The sequence below is a fragment of the Anopheles stephensi genome, chromosome 2 (genome assembly GCF_013141755.1).
Source record: "Anopheles stephensi strain Indian chromosome 2, UCI_ANSTEP_V1.0, whole genome shotgun sequence".
NCBI lineage: Eukaryota > Metazoa > Arthropoda > Insecta > Diptera > Culicidae > Anopheles > Anopheles stephensi.
In genome coordinates this window covers 88449329-88467913 of record NC_050202.1, presented here as the reverse complement: position 1 = coordinate 88467913, position 18585 = coordinate 88449329, and the positions used below count along the sequence as shown (strand labels likewise).

The window sequence follows — 18585 nt, the reverse complement described above, 5'->3', positions numbered from 1 at the left end:
CTTTCGCACGGGATTTATCAATTACCCACCAGAACCCTCGACGGCCATTCCGAGACATTCGGAAGATTTCTACGATTTAGCTCGTTGCAAGGATTTGTACAGGTGGTCACCGTTGGTAAGGGTCTCCACTGCAATACACACGCATTCCGCATCCGGCAACCCAATCACTGAATTGAAGTCCAACGGGAACGATGTCTGCCCGACGACGAATGCAGCATTCTAAATTACGATTCAACGACTTTGCGGCGGTCCGGGAGTGTGCGGCGGCTAGTGAACAAATGAAATTTATCCTTTACCAGTGCCGTTTGTCACGTTTGCTCGAGGTGGGTGAACACCCCCCCCCCCCCCACCCTCCTTCCCCCTTCTTTTTGCTAGTAATTCCTTGCCCTGATCTGCTAACACTGCTGCGGGCAGTTTTTCACCGTCCTTTTGCGTTCTATCCGTCCTCCATTGGTTAAGGATTGGGCAATGATACGACTGGTTTGATTGGTTCTTCTAGCCTCTGTCTCTCTCTCTCAGTTGGTTAGAAATTGGATTAATGTTTTATACATAGCGTCGCTAGTGCAAATCGTAAATTGAAAATACACCTTCTCCTGGCAATACGCAATCGAAGGATTGTGGAAGGATTAAAGACTCTGTAGACTCCAACGTTTTGTTATCGTTCGGAAAACTCACCTTTAAATTTAGTTAAAATAAATTGCTGGGAAGCTTAAGAAGTCAAAATAGCCTTAAGAAGCCTCACTTATATTTTCATTGCATAAAAATTGCATACATTCAGGCGCTTGAAGTATAAAATTTAATGCGAGTGCTCTAGAATGCTGTGTCAAGCATGTAGTGGTGTTGTATACAGCTCACACTATGCAACATTGTTTAGGGGAAAAGGTCAATGAACCAATGCAGTTCACACGATCCTTTCACCTTCTAGTCAATTTACATCTGGTGGTATGTTAAAAAAACAACGCTCGCCCTAAAAACTACGTCTGTAATTTCCAGTCACATCTGTAAGCAACAGTACAAACATACATTTTATCCCTGCTTTTTGGTGGTTTCGTGGTCGCTGTTTGCCTTCCCTCATAGCAAAATGAAGGTAAAAAACTCTAAACGAATGTAACAGTTCTATAACGAGATTTAGAATTTGCTGCTGTGGAGAAAAAAACACTCCCTCACTGTAACATAACGTGACAACGAAGTGTACAAAACCACCAGCCAGCCATCCAAACCAATCGGGGTGACCAACGGTTTCAGTGCTTGTTTTTTGAGGTTAGATCCCGCGTCAGGCACACGACCACGGGTTTTCAATGCTGTTTGCGGTTGGGACGGTAGAAAAAAAAACCCCACGACCAACAAAACACATAAAAACTTTCTGTTTCATTGCTGAATAAACTAGCAACATGAATATCATCACCTCGCTCGCTTTTGCCACAACGATCAAAATCAATGGGAAACGTCATCATCATCCGAGTTGAGTGCGGTAAGGAAAGATCAGCACCGTCTGGACGCAGGATCACCGGCCATCTAGCGTACGAACGCTTGCTAGTTTTGATTTTGCCATCACCCCGTATGGTTCCGTTGATTGATGAAATGCCGTTGACATTTGCTCGCTTTAAGCGCCAATGGTGGTTTCATTGGTAGACCGACGTCCGCCAAAGCAAAAAAAAAGCGTCGGAGTTGGCCACTCGAACCAAATTGAACTTGTTTCGCTGTCACACCTTTTCCCGCACTGGGTGACAGTTCATCGTGATCGTGAGGAATCAAATCTTTTGCCCCCGGAATGCATTCGAAATGCAGTTTCCGAACTCCATGGCATTCGAGTGCTGTTTTATTTTTCGTGCAAATCGTACGGAGGCCACAGGAAACATGGTACAAGCTTAATTGAGTTTCCCGGTGAAATGCCACTGCAAGAGTCGGCTGTCGTGGTCATTCATTCTCTCGCGTGGTCTGTACGTGTACAAGTTTTTAATTGAACCGCGAGACCAGCCAGTCCGAAAGCGCTGAGTTCGTGCATTGTGTTTTTCTTGTTTTTCTCTTCCATTTTCCACAGTCAGTTTGTGTGTGCATGTTTTTATTATCTTTCGGTCTTGGTACGTTGAGCGCAAACAAAAAAAAACACGCTCCCAATGAAGGCATTCATTAAAATTAATTGCTTCCAATGAAAGGTTTGCTCCAGTTCAACTTTTTATGCAATCGAGGTCTCACGGGATGCGCTATGTAAGTGGAATTAAATTCAATATTTTCATAGCCAATCCAAAATCGCTCATCGCGACCATTCCCTGCACTTTCAGGTACTTGCAGGTGAGCAGAATAATAATATGAGAAGGCAAAAAGAAAGGAAACGCTACACCCACTGATCGTTTGCATTCACATTTAAACTGCACGTTCAACGGCGCAGCTCGACAATTGCAATGTCGCAACATCGATGGAGGCGCCTGGTGTTCGTCCTCGTGACCATGCTTCACGTCACGTCCACGGGTTGCAGTTTAGCGCACCGGTAGTGTTCGATCACGTTGAATTACTGTTACCAACATAGTTGCCAGCACCGTTACATTTCCAGTTGGAGAAAAATGGAAAAAAGAAAATCTTGCCAAGAAATAGGCGACGAATCTCGAGATTGCAAGTGGCTGAAATGCATTTGGATCGATTTTCCCGGTATTTCCTTCGCAATAGTTTTCCTTTAGAAGATGGCCCGTTTTTTTCTGGTGGAAATTTTCCCATTTCTTTTTGCCACATTTCGCTCGAAGTGCACATTCCTAGCCTCCCTGTATGAGGATTTTCTTTTCCAATAAAGCCGGCCCCGGTATCATGCAGATGCTTACGGGTTCAGCAGAGGGCACGAAAATCGATGGCAACATTTTTGGTCGTATCCTCCCGTGCCTGAATTTGCTACTCCGGGGCGTTTTATCACCCTCACACCCTTGCGAAAGATCCTTTTCAATCTCTTGAAATATCTATTCCGGCACAAACTGGCATGAAATATGACCGGCGCATTTCTGTCTTTCCTTCTGCAGTAAGGGAAAGCCTCGGGACGGATAAATGTTTTCCCTTTATTTTTGTTTTTAAGCATATCTTTTGAGGCTGTTTTCCAAGAATTTTCCTTCAAAAATCAAACCACGCGATTGAAAAATGTTTATTCTAAAACCATACACCGGATAAATCAAAATAGAAAGGTTTTTCACGAGGTTTGCCGTGCGCAGAAATCGAACTCCAGATTCTTTATTTACATGAAATACAAATTTCCACAATATTCCATCATAATACTCCCTTGCGAGTGTGTGTCTTGGCCTTGGCTCCATATTTAGCCACAAAAGAACGTTTGCTTCGACATCAGCAATAATATTTGTCGAAGAATTTTATTTTCTTATCACGAAAATCGCAACACGAAAATAAAATGTTGCGAATTTCCTCATGCTTGAAATTTGTCTGTCAAACTCTAACCCTTCCCAAACAAGAGGGGTTTCCTTTCCCTGAGAGCGGTTTAGCCAACAACAAACGTGTCCCGTATCCTCAAAAAGAAACTCAAAGAAAATGCTATCATGAGTTCTTTTTTTATTCCGCCCCGTTTCGTTGATGTTATTTTCGTAACGTTATAGAAAGATGGAAAACGAATCAAACACCATCCGTTCCTGGGTCCTGGTGCGCTTTCCCTGCATGGAAGAATCCGTACATAAGGGTGTAAGACGATAAGCAAGGCTGATGATGATAAGGATGATGATAACGTTTGATGATGATGTAGATTATGATAGTAATGGATATGTTGCTCCCCCTTTTTTGCCCGTACGACCCGGGGGAGGATTAGTTGTCCATGACTGATGGGAAGCTTTCGACATGTGTAAGTAAAGTCGACGGGACCGGGAAATCGGATTCCCTCGCCCCGAAGCTTGATTGCCATTGAAAGCGAGTTTTAATGGTCCGTAGGGTTGCGCGGACCACTTCCTTGTTTCTCGCTTCTAGGTACTGGTTGTCCAGGACTCGCCCATCCCATGTGTGGACTTATCCCTTAGTATCCATCCGGGATGATGAACGACAACGACAACAGCTGGTCGTACAACTCACCAGCCAGCGAGCGAGTCAACCAAACCTTAACATTCCGTCACATATTTATTTATCACCGCCCTCACTAGCCGTGGCCGTCTGTTACAACAACCACAAGCTTTAAGCAGGGTGGACCAACACACGAGATTGACGTTTCATGTCTGGAACAAACGGAAATTTCGCTTAATTTGTTTTCCCTTGTTCTGTGTGCAGCATGTCCGCCCCGTCAGCAAATCGATCTCGCAGGACTTCATCTAGTACCGCAGGCAACGTTCTGTTCGTCCAGAAGATAAACAACGTGAGCCAGAATGATGATGCAATTGAGAGACCGAATGTAAACAACAAACGTACCAATCAACGCACGTTGGCACCAAAATTTTGTCACTAGTTGTGTTTAGCCGTGGGGATTTGGATTGCAAACAATGGGCCGGGGATTAGTCGAGCTATGCGCGGTGGTTCTTTTTTCTTCGCGCCACCGGTAGGAAGCTGTAAAGCTTAACGATACGTGAATGCTGTATGTTTCAATTTAGTCAGTTGTTTGTTAAGCTGAGCACTACACGTACTGCGCGGAGCATACTTGTGTATATTTTATACTTCAACGAATATGGAACAGCAATGTAGCATCTATTGGCTCTCAAATAAATATCTGAGCATTGCCAGCGAACATTTGCTGTCAAACAACATCAAAAAGGTGAACCTCACGACGACTTCAACTTTCACACAAGCATCATTCGAATGTGCTAATAAAAAGTCCATCAATCAACAAACTTCCTCCACTTAATTCTCGGAATACCTCCGATCCATTCTCTTCCATCAGTCGTCCATTTTTAATCACATTCCTCAGCATTGTTTACATTTGCGAACTTGCGAAAAATCAAATGGCTGGTGACATTTGGCAACTTTTTTGTTTCTCTTCACACCGTCAAACTTCTAATGCGGAACAAAATTGCCTCTGTCTAATCAACGATGCCTCGAACGAATCGAGATTTTTCAGGTCAGCGGAGCGTTTGGTGTGTATTCTTTTATGAGGTGACGGTGAACACGGCCCCAAAATCAAACAAACACCGGCACTTGATCGTTCTATTACGTTCTGTCGATGCCACGGTGCCCTTTCGCAGGATCGCTCGTGAAGCAAAACTCCTGCCCCGAAGACTCCATCAACACCGTAAGTGAGGCAAAAACAAAACATAAATAAAACATAAAATCTTCCACTCGTCTCGCCCTCGCCGGAAAGGACAGTAAGTGCCCATTTCGGGCGAGATTATAGCATCATAAAAAATAAACACCCAGCTCAGGCAGGCAGGCAGGCCACCATTCACTGTTGTGTTTATTTTGCCTCCTCGGCGAACCTTTGCTCCTTGTTGTCTGCCAACGGGCAAGAAGTTTCGCGTTACGACCAGGTATGGCACTGTCCGCAACGTAATTGTAGGTTTTCGATGATTTTGCACTGCGTTGCGTTCGTGTTTGGTGAGTGTGTTTCTATTTTTTGCTGCGATAGACTTGCTGTTCTTCTGTTCCTTGAGGAACAGCGAGTACTGTAATGAGATTTACTCCCGACGAAATGGTAGAATGAGGAAAAGGGTGGGAGGGAGGTTTTAGGGGGAAGGGAAAATTGTGCTCTCCATAATTGAATTGAAGACTTTTATCTTCCACCCGACAAACATTGTAAAATTGTGGATGGTGCGAATGTTTATGTGCCTATTTATTGCTGATGCATGGTGCTTGGAAGTGTTTTTGCTCGTAGGATGGACATATCTTGATAGAATCGATATTAATTTAATGAAAAAGTAAAATTTTAATAGAAAATTATTGATCCTAAACAGGGTTATTAAAAAAATATTCCATTTCAGCAAGCTTTTGTACCCTGATTGCATACTTTCAGGCGAATACGCTTCCATAATTTGAGTATATTAAAATTAAACTTTTTTTTTTTCTTTCTGATTTTAAATCACTGATTAAATACTACGCGCCCTGCATAATAATCAATCCTTCAGCCATTTGTCGGCCTGTTTCATCAACCAAGCCTGGCCTGTAAATGTGGGTTTGATTACGACACTTACTAATAGGATTATCGACTGCATTATGCTGTAATTAATTTTGGGGAAAACTGCCCCCGTTTTCTGCGGTCAGTGTCACGATGGCTACCGGGATAGCTGATCGCTGAAACCCACTCCCCGTCCCATCACAATCGCCCAACAGTTAGTTAAGGAATGAACTTGATCCTGGTGGAACTACACTCGCCCACAGTGAAGACGACACCAGGAGTCGATGGGCGGATGGCGGGATAATTTTATTAAAAATTATTTCCTCATCATGCCCCACCCAACCCTCCCACCATCCATTCCACCACTCCCACCAAAATGAACAACGGTTTTATTTGCTGAAACAATTTATATTGCTCCATCGCCTTCCGGAAGCAATTTTTCACTGCCGCGCAAGGAAGAAGCGGCAACCGGTTGTTGAGCACGGCCACCAACCAGGAAATGGAAAATGGTACCTCACATACACACACACACACATACCGCAAACCCGGAAGGCTCGGTAGGCCAAACGAATGGTTAATGAAATTATTACGGGCCACGGCGACATGACAGACGCCCGCCCTTAGACGTTGCAGAAAGGGGAGGGAGTTGCTCTGCGGTCAATTACGAGTATCAAATTACGCGCCAGTCTCATCAATCACGGTCCAGCGGAATGGAACAAAATGGCTAACATGCTACAGCTTATGGTGGCTCGGAATGGTTTACTTGCATTTTTTAAAACCATTTTCCCGCTAATGAGCAACAATGGAGCAACACGCTGTGTGAGGAAATTTTAATCCCATTTTTTTCTGTTCAGTTGGCTAGAAATAGCTTTAGCAGTTTAACAAATTCCTTCCCCGGCTAATTAGATTTGACAGCTGGATTTCATTCAGTGACAGGCGGCATCTGCTTCTTTGTTGTTCGGTTCTTTTACTTACGCCTTACCCGAAATCGATAACGATAATCTTTTAAAGCATCATCGTTTAATCGCGACTCAACTTGTCACTCAATTCGTTTTACTCCTTTTGCCTCCTTTTGCCACAGTGACGCTAATCATCAATTTCCCATCAACACGTCGAGTGTTTCGTGGTTGATTACGTCCGGTTTGCAGAGAAATTTCATTTGCTTGATGATTTCCGGACGTTAATGATAATTGATTGGCTTATTATTTTCAGCCTGTCTCCACTGTTTTTTTTCTCTTGCCCTCTGTTTCGCTTTAACAACGTTCAACCATCTGCAGGTGTCGAAATGGACATCTAATTGCTATCGATTTTTAATTAGAGCACTCTAAGGGTACACAAAACTTAGACCAGGCCACTTCCCTAAAGTTCGAAGCACGCTACAGCTTATGCAAAGTATCCTATGCAAATGGGACGTCCGGGATGCTGTACTGCCGAGCGCAAGATAGTTCTGCGTGCCTCGTTTCAATAATGTAGCAAACATGTTGTTGCTAAATATTTTCCAGGAAAAACGCTCTGCCAACTTTAGAGTACAAAACCTGGGAAGGGGAAGTTAATGTTGTCATTAGCAGAACGACGAAACACTTTCTTTTCCCCGGGAGCTCTATTTTCCGAGCCTTGCAACTTGCAGCCGTTGGCGGTCCTTATCGTGGCACAGTTTTGCTTCTCTCAAGTGGTGCTTCTCTGCTTTTAACTAACTTCTTGGAACGCTCCAACCTGGCAAGCGGAAGTTAGACGTAAAAAAAACCGGGCCCACCACCACCGCCATCATCATCATCATCAAACCATTTGCGATAAAATGCATATCCGCTACGCGAGTCTTCGGGTGGGCAATTTGGTAAAAAAGTAGGTCGCTAAAAGTTCTTGTGCCGGAAGCGCTAGACCAGAACTGCTGCCACTGCCTCATGGACCACGATGGACCATCAATCACATCACAGTCGCAGCCGTTCGTCCAGCGCGTAAGAGCAAGTTTTGTGCTGTGGGCCGTGGATTCGTCAACAAGTGGTACCATTTTATCTCGAAATGCAACGCTGCAGCTCCAAGAACGCGCAGCAATTTTGAAAATGGACGTTTCCAGAGTGGTTGGAGCACTTGAGAAATATTGGACGGGATTGGGAGTTATGAGCTGGGGGAAAAATGTTCAAGAAGTTTGTATGTATATAAATAATTTGTTTCACAACTCGTCGCTATGATACTGGTCGCTCGTCTTCTTTCTCGAACAATTGTGCAATGATATTTAAAATATTTCTAGATAGACTTCATATTTGATAGACTTCGTATTTGTTTCTAAGGGTAGAGACAATTCATTTTGTTGCTCTGACTTTCAAGGGATCTTATCAGACACTAACGGGAGCCATATGTAATTAGACATATGACAGACGGTCCTCGAGTTCTAGTGTAGTTCGGCAAGATCCTGAGATACCATGAGCGGCAATCTGCTAGACATGCGGTGACCAGCTTGTAAAATCCCTGACCTCTGTTTTTAAAGTTGCTCTGGATACGATTGACGACTGTCTCCCGAGTCGGATTCATCCAGATCGAGCCTCTGAAGGGATTTTACAACACTGGACCATTTAAACTGGACTTCTCTGAGTATGACATTCTACTACATGAAACACTCATCGTTTATATCGGTAATATTTTATGTCAATAATAAAATAAATATATTCCGATGATTGAAGTTCATAATACACCTTCAAACCATCTCCATAAGCACCCTCTCACTATCTCGATCGTTCTTCTCTTTATTATGTTATTTTACACAGCAAATACTCTCCACCGTTTACCGTCTGATTCAATCACGATTTTGCTTTTCAATTTTCCGTAAATCATCACCATCAACGATGCTTTTATGCGTGCCCTCTAACGAGCTGAATGCAATCAAAGATGATTGCATCGCGCAAATGCACTCTAAAGTGTCTTTCAATGGCGAACGACGCGAACCAGCACCGCCAACCCGAGCTTGGCAAACGACCAGACGAAGCTATTGTCGGTATTTTTAATAAGTTCCTAAAGCTTTATTGCTTATATCGCGCTACACTCGTTTCGTTTCATTTGAATTGTTCGCTCGCTTGCCCAAGAACAACCAACCAACACGAAACCGAATGCTATTTCTCACAGCACTCCAGCACCTGATGCCAGTAACTGGGTCCACCTGTGTTTTGACCTGCACCGATGTAACCGATGTCTTTTACTGGAGCAGAAACTTTTGTCCTCAGCATCGAATTATGTAAATAAACAGTCGCTGGATGGCTGGAAAGAAAAATAAGCGAAACTTTAGTACGACAACACAAAGCGTTCAAGATCGTCCAAACGAAAGAGACGCTTTCTATGGAAAAGAAAGCTACGGCGTGGTGTACGTTCGAGAACATCTTTTTCAACACAATCATCAGCATGAGCTTGAACAGTGCAAAAAATCATCATCTCACACACAGAGAAGAATTTTCCGAAATCTCGTATGCAAAGCTCCCCGGATGGTGCTTTTTTTGCCTCCCATCATCGCCATAAGCATCATCATCGCTAAGCATTTTTCTCCCTCGCCATTTGGCGAACATCGGCACACGAGCAGAATTGGTCATTGCTGATTTTATTTTTACCACGTCTCATTTTCCTTTCAACTCTTGCTCCGCACCAGACGGTACCGAAGGTATGCACAGCAGCACAAAGTGAACCAATTTTTTTCCGCCCCTTCTTCTCAATTCCCCATTGCAGGATATTGTTCTGCAGGACGTGTTTTCCCTACGCTTTGGTGTCTGAAAATCGATCGATCGGTGTGAATGAAAATCTGCTACAATCGAGACACAGTAATGCTGCTGCTGTTGATTTTTTCCCCGTCGACTCCGCCATAGTACGATTTACGTTTTACGATTGGCCAAACAAAACATGGGCGAGACAAACAAACAATAAAGCTGCAAAAAAAGTTGCTCCTGTTCTGTTTCTGTTAAAGTTTGTTTTTATTTTTGGTCCTCCCTCGTTCATATCCTCCTACCTACCGATGCTCTGCAAAGTGTAATACTAGTAGAATTACTGTATTTTTTTTTTCTGCTCAACCATCTTCTCCCCATTTTTTACCAGACGAAGAAAATGTGGACTAAAGTTTGGTCCTCCGCTTTACCACATCTGGGCTAATGGTTCATGATGAAGTGGGCCATATTGTGTGGCTCTCGGTTGTGGATTTCGACTCCTAGATGATATCGAGACACAATAGCAATACCGCCACCAAACGGACTGACGGTGAGGTTCATTGGACCAATGATTGGTTGGCGTAGTGACCGGATTTGCAGACCTTTTTCTGGTCCGTTTTTTGGGGCTGGCATAGAGTACATACATACCTTCGTCAATCAACGATAAACCTTTGTGACAAACCAGCCAGCAACAAAAAACACGAAGGCACATATTGTTTCATTTTCGTTGGGATTTCTTTTTCTTCGTTTTCAAATTGACATCGATTAGGGACAGTTGTGCCAAAGCAAAAAGGTAACACAAATGTAGCCACAAATCACCCGCACCGAGTGGGACACATTTTGGTAACGAAGTAAAACACGTTGAAGAATGGGAGGTGCCTTGCAGTGTTTTCTGATGTTTGACGTCATTTCTGAATCAATACGGAATTTTTGAAAATTCAATTAAGAATTTTTTGAAAGAAAACACTAAACATGTTATGCGGAATGCATAGCTTTAGGCTTTTTAAAACTTGTTCGCCTAAATTTATGCAATTCGTCTTTGACAAAGCTAAATATTTTAAGTAACGAAACGACTTTGAGAATATCTACGTAAAACTATCCTTAAATCGTCAATTCAATTGAAGATTACTATTCAACATCACTAATCGTTTCTTTCATCTTCGCTTTCTTTCACAGACATAATTCCCTCACCGCGCAACGTCTTTCGCCAGCCCTCGACACAATGATGTACTCGACATATCGAAGGCAACCACCGAAAGGATTGCTCCAAAATACGTAGCCCCGAGCCGATTCCTACGGTTCGGCCGTCCGTCGGCTACCAAGGCTTATGACATGCACTTTTGTGCCGCGTCATACGCCCACTTGCTCAATGACTTTGTTGTTGGCTCTAGTCTTTGTTCTGTCAAACACTTGCGCAATTAAAGCACACCCAAAAGGGCGATCCTTCACCATCGCCGTAGTGTAGCCTAACGTAACGTAGTATACTATAGCAGCATCATCACCTACTAGACCCCATCTTTCGGCAGTCACTCATAGCTCGACTTCAGCTTCACGATGTCCATAACTGGTTCACTGGTGGGGTACGAGAACGGTGGTGACATAACGATGGTTTCGAAGAAGAACCGATCACTGCTCAACATCACCGCCACCTCGACCGCTTCGTCCAAGCAATGCCAAAGTCTCAACTCAAGCATATCGCACAGCAGCGTCGTGCTGACGAGCAACACCTCCACCCAGTACGTGACCAACGCTGGCTCACTGCGGCGTCAGACACACGCAGCCGATATCAACCCGGGGAAGCATCGGCGCCGGCGGCTTCACCTCAACACGCTCTGGTCCATCTGGTACGGCATTCTGATGACGCTGCTGCAGGGATACCTGATCGTGCAGGGTACCCACCGGTACATCGGACTATCCGCGCTAAGCTGGAAGTACGAAAAACCCACCACCGAGCTTGACATCCAGATCGTGTTCTGCGGGCTGGTCATCCTGTTTCTGCCGCTGCTCCTAGCTTCGGCACTGTTTCGCGTGGGCAATCTTGCGAACGATGGTATGAAGTTGGCCTCAGGCACCAAGCTCTGGCACGGTTCTTCGTCGTCCAACCATGACGGACTGGAGGAGGAAGCCTTCGAAGGAACTTTGCGGTAAGTGAACAAACATAAGTACATCCCAAACCTGCTTGACTGTTGCGGTTACTTACTTAAGGACCATAACCTACATTCCGATGCGAAGCTTCGTTTAAAGTTCGCGAGAGCACATTTCATCCGCGCGCGTAGCTTGCCTAATTGTATTTGTGTCTGCTTTGTTAGACAATTACTGCAACAAGACATCGTCATCTATTCCGACCGGTGTTTCTGCGAGCGAAACACAATCAAAACAATTTTCATTATATTCTCATTACGCTGCAGTATCAGCACTTTTGATGACTTCCTCAACGACTGGTGGCTTCCGACGCGTTGTACGTGCATGAACGATGGTTCCAGTGATCACCGTTCCTTCACTATTGACGCGTCTGTTCCTGTGGAACCGAATGTCTTAGCTCTTGCATAACACAATACGCCCCGGTGCGTATTGCCAGCTTGCGCCCGCAGCAAGGAGCTGGGATCGTCTTAATGAGACGCAAGCTAGTATTCGGCCCCAACACAAGCACCAACTTTAATTAAAACTAGCTCGCGTATAGCACGAACTCCTTGGAGCCAAAACACAACAGGCGGAAGGTTAGGAAGCCAAAACCCTCCCTAAAGAATATCGACTAGACTTTGTGTGGGAAAAGCGTTCCGATAGATATGCCCCCGCTATCAGCTAATCCTTCACCGTGCAGAACCGAGCAACCTTCATAATCCCCTGTTCACTCTTGCAGCACAATTTGCAGTCAGCCACAACCGGGGGCAACACCGGTTCCCTTTAATGCTAGAATGCTTCTAGAACTTCTTGCCAAATCTTCTTGCCACCGTTTCGCGTCGCTTCCAATTGCTGTTTAGACGGTTCCAATTGGAACACAACTTCCCACGGGCCGATGTTTGTCTTTTCTGCCGGTGATGGATGCTTCGTCTGCGCTTAATAACAATGGTAACAGCTGCTGGCAAAATCAAAACACTGCCTGCCGACAGCCCGGCCTTCACAAGCAGTGGCAAACTATAAATTCTAAACCACACGTACAGATGGCGTCAAAAGATAGTATACTTTTAGGCGCTCACTCACTGGGTTTGAGGGGCATCCCAGATCTTTGCTCGAGAGTTATATTTTTCTTCTTAGTTTGCAATTCTAAAAGGAGAACTAAAGCTTGCCTCAAAAATAATTTAAAGCCAGCTTCACTTGTCTCTTAACGCACAGACTTTTTCTCAAACAAGACTTATTATTAAACTGTTTGCTGAGTATTTTCACTCATTTTCACCCTATCAATTTAATCTGTGAACCGTGCACAGTACGCTCCGTATGGGAATGGCCCGGCTTTGCATCACGTTTGCGACTCATCAACCCATCTGGTAATGGAAACAACCTGCTTAATTCATACCACTCTGTCCCCGGAGCTATTTGAGTGGCACTATTTCGCATCGCCTGGCCTGGCACCACACATAACAGCAAACCCCGATCGGGGCAAAGCGTCCTGCCAATGTGCATACCACTTTATCTAGCTTTTCTATCATCATCGCATTATTTTCGCTTCTGTCATTTCATGCATTTGCATCGGCGCACGTGCATAATCGTACGAGGCGGTGGTAGAGCTGTCTGTACTGGTTGCACTGCTCCTGCTGAACGAAATTATGCAAACGCTGCTGCACTGTATATCATTCCTTGAGCAAAGAACTTCGGAAGCAAAAAACAGCGGGCATGAAAATGTGTTTCACCTTAGAAGCGATACAGGAGAAAATTGTTATTTTTTTTCTCCTTTCGTTGAAAAAAGAGTGTTTGAAAAGTTTTAATTTAAGTAGTAAAACTTAAATGCTTTGGAATAGTGTTGAAGTTAACCTCTTTCTCTCTTTCACCCTATCAGGTCTCTTTGGATTCACGGTGGTCCTACATCGGCCTTCATACATATCATCACGGCAATCTGTCTGCTGCTCCCTCGATTGCTGCTCGAAGCAAAAGTGATTGAAAATGGACTCCTCCCAAGAGGTAATGTACAATTTAATTAGAAAATTGCTCCTTTCATATTTAAACTAACGCTGAACTGATTTGGGTGAAAAAATCGCCGAAAAAAAAACCAATAAAAATGCTTTTCCATTCATGCTCAGTTCTCTCTGTAAAAGAAAAGTATTTTCATTCACCATTCAGCAAGCAATAAATACCTTTTTTCCCAAGAATCTGTTCTTCTTTTCAAAAGCCAATTGAAATAGCAAGTTTTTTCCTAAGAAAATAACACAAGAAAGCTGTAATGTGAAAACCTAACCCCCCGTTTTCCCCGCTGTTGTTGGCAAATTATTTTAAGCCCATTTTCCAACGCACACACACACACACAACCAAAACCTGAAGTAGCTTGCAACCGAATGACGCGCACGAAGCCTTGCCCTTGAGTTGCGGGAAATTATACCGAGAAAATCCAATTACAGGACGCCCGGGCCGGGGACAACGATGGAAAAGCAACGGCAAAAAAGGGAGGCCCCGATAATAGAAATAGGATCAAGTGTTAATAGAACGCGGTTGGTTTCCGGGAATGCTGCAACCCGTTTTTGTGTGTGTGCGATTATACTTATTGTGGTGTCCAAACAAAACCAAAAAGCTTTTTTCACTAGAACCGCATTGATAGCATTTCGCTCGGAAAACCATAAACGGTATCTACATTGTATTGGATTTCTTTCGGTGTGGGTATTATTTTAATGAAAAATATTATAAAGCGCATTCTTTATCCAGCTCGGCATTTTTGCTCCCCCAGCTAAGCAAGCTAAACTTTATTAAGCCATCATATTATTTCTTGCTGCTTTTAAGGTCTCTCTCTCTCTTTGTTTCGCTTATTGGTTTGTTTTAAAGCCCCGAACTTCTAGGTCCCGCTTCCTATTCCCTCCAGTCGATAAACAATCCTCAATTTAGCGTTCTTCTTCACGTGAGCCCAGAGCATTCCTTAGCTTCAGTACGACAGTCTGCCGGCACGAACCAACCCAACCGGCGAACGATTTCACGCTATCCCGCAGCTGGGTGCAAAGCCACGGGAAACGGAAAGCACTATTTCACCTGCGAAACTTTCTAATGGAAAAGCTAACTGAAATTAAAGATGACAATAAATAAGAATGAATTAATGTGCAGTTGGAACGCACGGTCGCTCGAAGAGCTCCCACCAGAGGGTGGCCTTTGCCGGGTTGGTTTTTCACCCTCCCAAGCATGAGTATGTGAGTTTGTTGGTGGTATGGTGGAGCTCAAGACTGCTTTTGCTCCTTCCAACTCGTAAGAGAACCCTCGCATTTCCGGAACCGGAAGTGGATAGTGCCCGGTTCCATTCATTTGGGGCGATTAGTTTGTTCTGCCGGTGTAAAATATAATTCCCCAATTTGTTTCGCTACCTGCTTAGCACCTTTTCTTGAGGGCTTTCCCAAGAGCTTTAAAGCGTTACCGTGCAACAAGGCTCCATTGAAGCCTCGGTCTCGCTGTCCTCGGTGTCATAATCCGCTTTTCATCTCCCTTTTAAGCTTAAGAACCACGCAAAGGCTTTTGGGTGGAAAATGCTACCGGGAGCTCCAGTGTCGTGCCGCTGTCAACGATGGTTTCCTGTCAGCGCGTGTGATGTGCGGCAAACCTGTCATGCTTTATTATTGTAATAATTAAATTTCCCACCCACCCTGAAGTGAGCTTTTCATCGCGAGCAGCGATACTCTCTTCAGCTTAAATGATAGCGGAAATTAATTGGATTGGGAAATTGCAGAGAAGCGAGCGCGTTTGAGAGCGAATAGCGATCGCTCCCAACAACAAACACCGATCATATTCGTAATGCCAATAATTTGATTTTGTATGTTTTTATGCTGAGTATCACATAGCGGTGAGTCGGTGGCAACCAACATGGCAACATGAGCATTATTACGTTTCACACTCAACTCCATGTCCGTGCGAAAGTAGCAAAAACAGAAAACAGTTATTAAAGGATGTTGAAACGTGCTTTACATTAATATTAAATTATGTTCCGCCGCTTTCGTGCTGCGTATCGTGTTGCAAGCTTAATCCATTTGTTGCATTTCCTGTTTCGCATCGGGATTGTTTTTCACCAAAGCAGCGGCGAGCCTCATCAATTGTAATTATTCTAATGCAAGCCATCCGTGACTGGCTTGCGTGGGGGTTTTGCGTTCGAATTACTTCATTTACAAATTAGCCTAATTGGATAAAACTAGTCAGAGCATCGTTGTTGCATTAAAAGCCAGTAGTGTGGGAAGTGTACAGGGCAAAAATGTGTTTTACAGTGTCACTTTTCGGACTGGAAAATTGGTTAGCTATTCTGTTTCCTACTATGACTCTAAACAAACCTCATTATTGCCTTCTAATATTTAATATTTATTCATAAAATATTGATTCCTTTCAAAAATCTTTCTCTCAACTTATTTTTTATATCTCACTGAGCATTTTCCTCTCCTCCAAGGATCGCTTAAGTGCCTTCTACTGCTTCGTTCGCTGCGGTACTTTAAATCCCTACTTAACCCATGTTAAATATGTTCGCTTATCGACAACATCGACGCAAACTTTTTCCACCCAACCATCACGCTTTAGTCTGAGACTCCCTATCCCTCCATACAAAATGTAGGAGAAAACTTTGGAACTCCAAACTTCTGCAAACACTCCCAAAAACAGCAAACACAGGGATAAAATCGTCATCATGATTTAAAAATAACTTTTCCTGCGTTTTCCTGCAGCAATTCCGGGCCACACACCCGACGTGCGCGACCTTTTCCACGTAGCATTATTGACAGCCGATCGGAAAGATAGGGTGCGCAAAGTGCAGAGATATCCTCTCTGCAACACCAACCCGCCCTAACGCTACCGACCCCGTCCACATCACATTTGACATTAGCCACGGTGCCCAGTGTACGGACGACTACGAAACATTGGCACCATCTGGTCACATTCCCTCACGCGCGAGCGTTCAATTTTGGGCGTCCACCGTACATTCCGCCACCGGAAGTCATGCTCGTGGAACTGTGACTTGTGTCCTGCTGCTGGCCACGCCAAAAAACTAGAGTGTACGCCTATTACGCGCTGTCAGGAATTGATTTACAACGCGCAATTTCTCGATTTGATTTTACCCGCTTACCAGCACGCGGGGCACATCGGACAAAGATGGCATTTATTTCTCGATTTTTCACGACCATTGCAAAAGGATGACATTTTAAGCCGTTTGGACATGGGACTGTAAAAGAGTGCGTTTTGTTTTAAAATGTCGCAAACAAACGTTATCGCTCCTAGTGCTGTTGACGAATGATGTGGAGAATGATTTATAAATAGAATTTTATTTAAAAGGAGTTAGAAAAAGTGTTCAAATTCAAAATTTCAGAATTGAGAAAATTTTAACTTCTAGCACATAACAATAAATAATTTACATTTGAAGCGATTCATATGAAAATTACCCATCCAGACGTGTCATAAATATGCCGCAAGCACGACTTTAAAGAAGGAGACGAACAGTTTATCGGAACAAGAAGCAAGCATTTAAGAAATAACACTTTTCTTTTCAAACTTTACATACGCACGCACCCACAGCAAAAAACACTCCAATGTAATTGTAAGTCATCCTTGTTCATTTCCGCTTCCTATCGTTCGCTTCTTCTATTACTTTACCATTTCACCACAATGCACACGCCTTCCGTACACCTTCCGTGCGGAAGGTTTTCCCTTTTGGCCTCATTCAAAGAGGTTTTGGGGACGACAAGGTTTGTCCCCGGGGGAAATCAGCCTGGTGAAACTTTTCTCATAAAACACATCACTTGCCCTGGACGACACTCCCAGCGCCGGAGGGTTCACGTAGGGACGCCGGTGTCTCGTGATCTCGCCGGTAGAATCGAAAGTCAGCAAAGCAAGGGCGGACAAAAATCGGGGGGGAGGGTTTCAGGGAAGGGTGAATAGAAAATCGATATACCGAGATAAAGTATATCGGTGTGTAGGGGTAGATAATTGTCTTGAAGAATGTGCAACCAAGCGAACAGCCGTAAATTAATAGCTTTTAAACTGTAATTTGCTACATTTTACCGGATGAATGTGAAGCTGATGGCGAAGGAGAGAGAGAGAAAGAAACGTTTCGGTTGTCATAAGGTTATTGACACCTCTTGGGCGCTTTAAAAAAGAGTTCGTTCATGGAAATTAAATATGAGCTTCGAAGAAGAACCATTAATTGATGTCGTGGAAATTTTACTAGCATCCATTCTCTCTTTTGGTAGGTAAACTAGCATTTTTTGAGCAAAAAAACCTCAATCAACATATTTAACAATAAAAAATAGTGCCAGGCATTCAATATTAAACACCTGCTCAATATTATATTTTTGTCAACTTCTCGCTACTATTTTTTTGCCTACTTTTGCTGCAGCGCCACAAAGCCATACAACTAACACTAACGAACGACAGCTGTCAACGCGGATGCTACTTCCGGCTGTGCCTGATCCCAGACGCAGGTTCTCAATACTGCAACTGATTGGCTAAAATCTGTCTTCGGCAGCATTTTTGCCAGACTGCTGCGGAGAACCGATTGGAACCCGGAAGAGAAAAAGAGATTTCCGCGCTATTTTTAACACACCTGACAGGGCTGTCACAATTTCGAATCAAATTAGTTTCTTGATCGAATGTGACATATTGCGAGGCTTTTTTGTTATATCTTCAGAATGTTTAAATCGATTTTACTATGAGGTTCACTGGATATTCGACTTCAATTTCTCTTCCACGATATCAGACTTTAATGATGCAGAGCTCTAGCTAGTGGAGTTTAAT

The 18585-nt window shown here is 43.8% G+C and overlaps 1 protein-coding gene across 9 annotated transcripts in view; it reads left to right on the top strand.

Annotated features, from left to right (window-relative positions):
* LOC118505131 (protein tincar) overlaps positions 1–18585 on the top strand; it is a 91098-nt gene that overhangs the window by 46192 nt on the left and 26321 nt on the right. For all 9 annotated transcript variants that reach the window (XM_036040465.1, XM_036040464.1, XM_036040462.1 and 6 more), the window contains 2 exons: positions 10870–11837; positions 13688–13809. In XM_036040465.1, the coding sequence (XP_035896358.1) occupies positions 11248–11837; positions 13688–13809 (712 nt within the window). In that variant the 5' untranslated portion in view covers positions 10870–11247. The remainder of the gene's footprint in view (positions 1–10869; positions 11838–13687; positions 13810–18585) is intronic.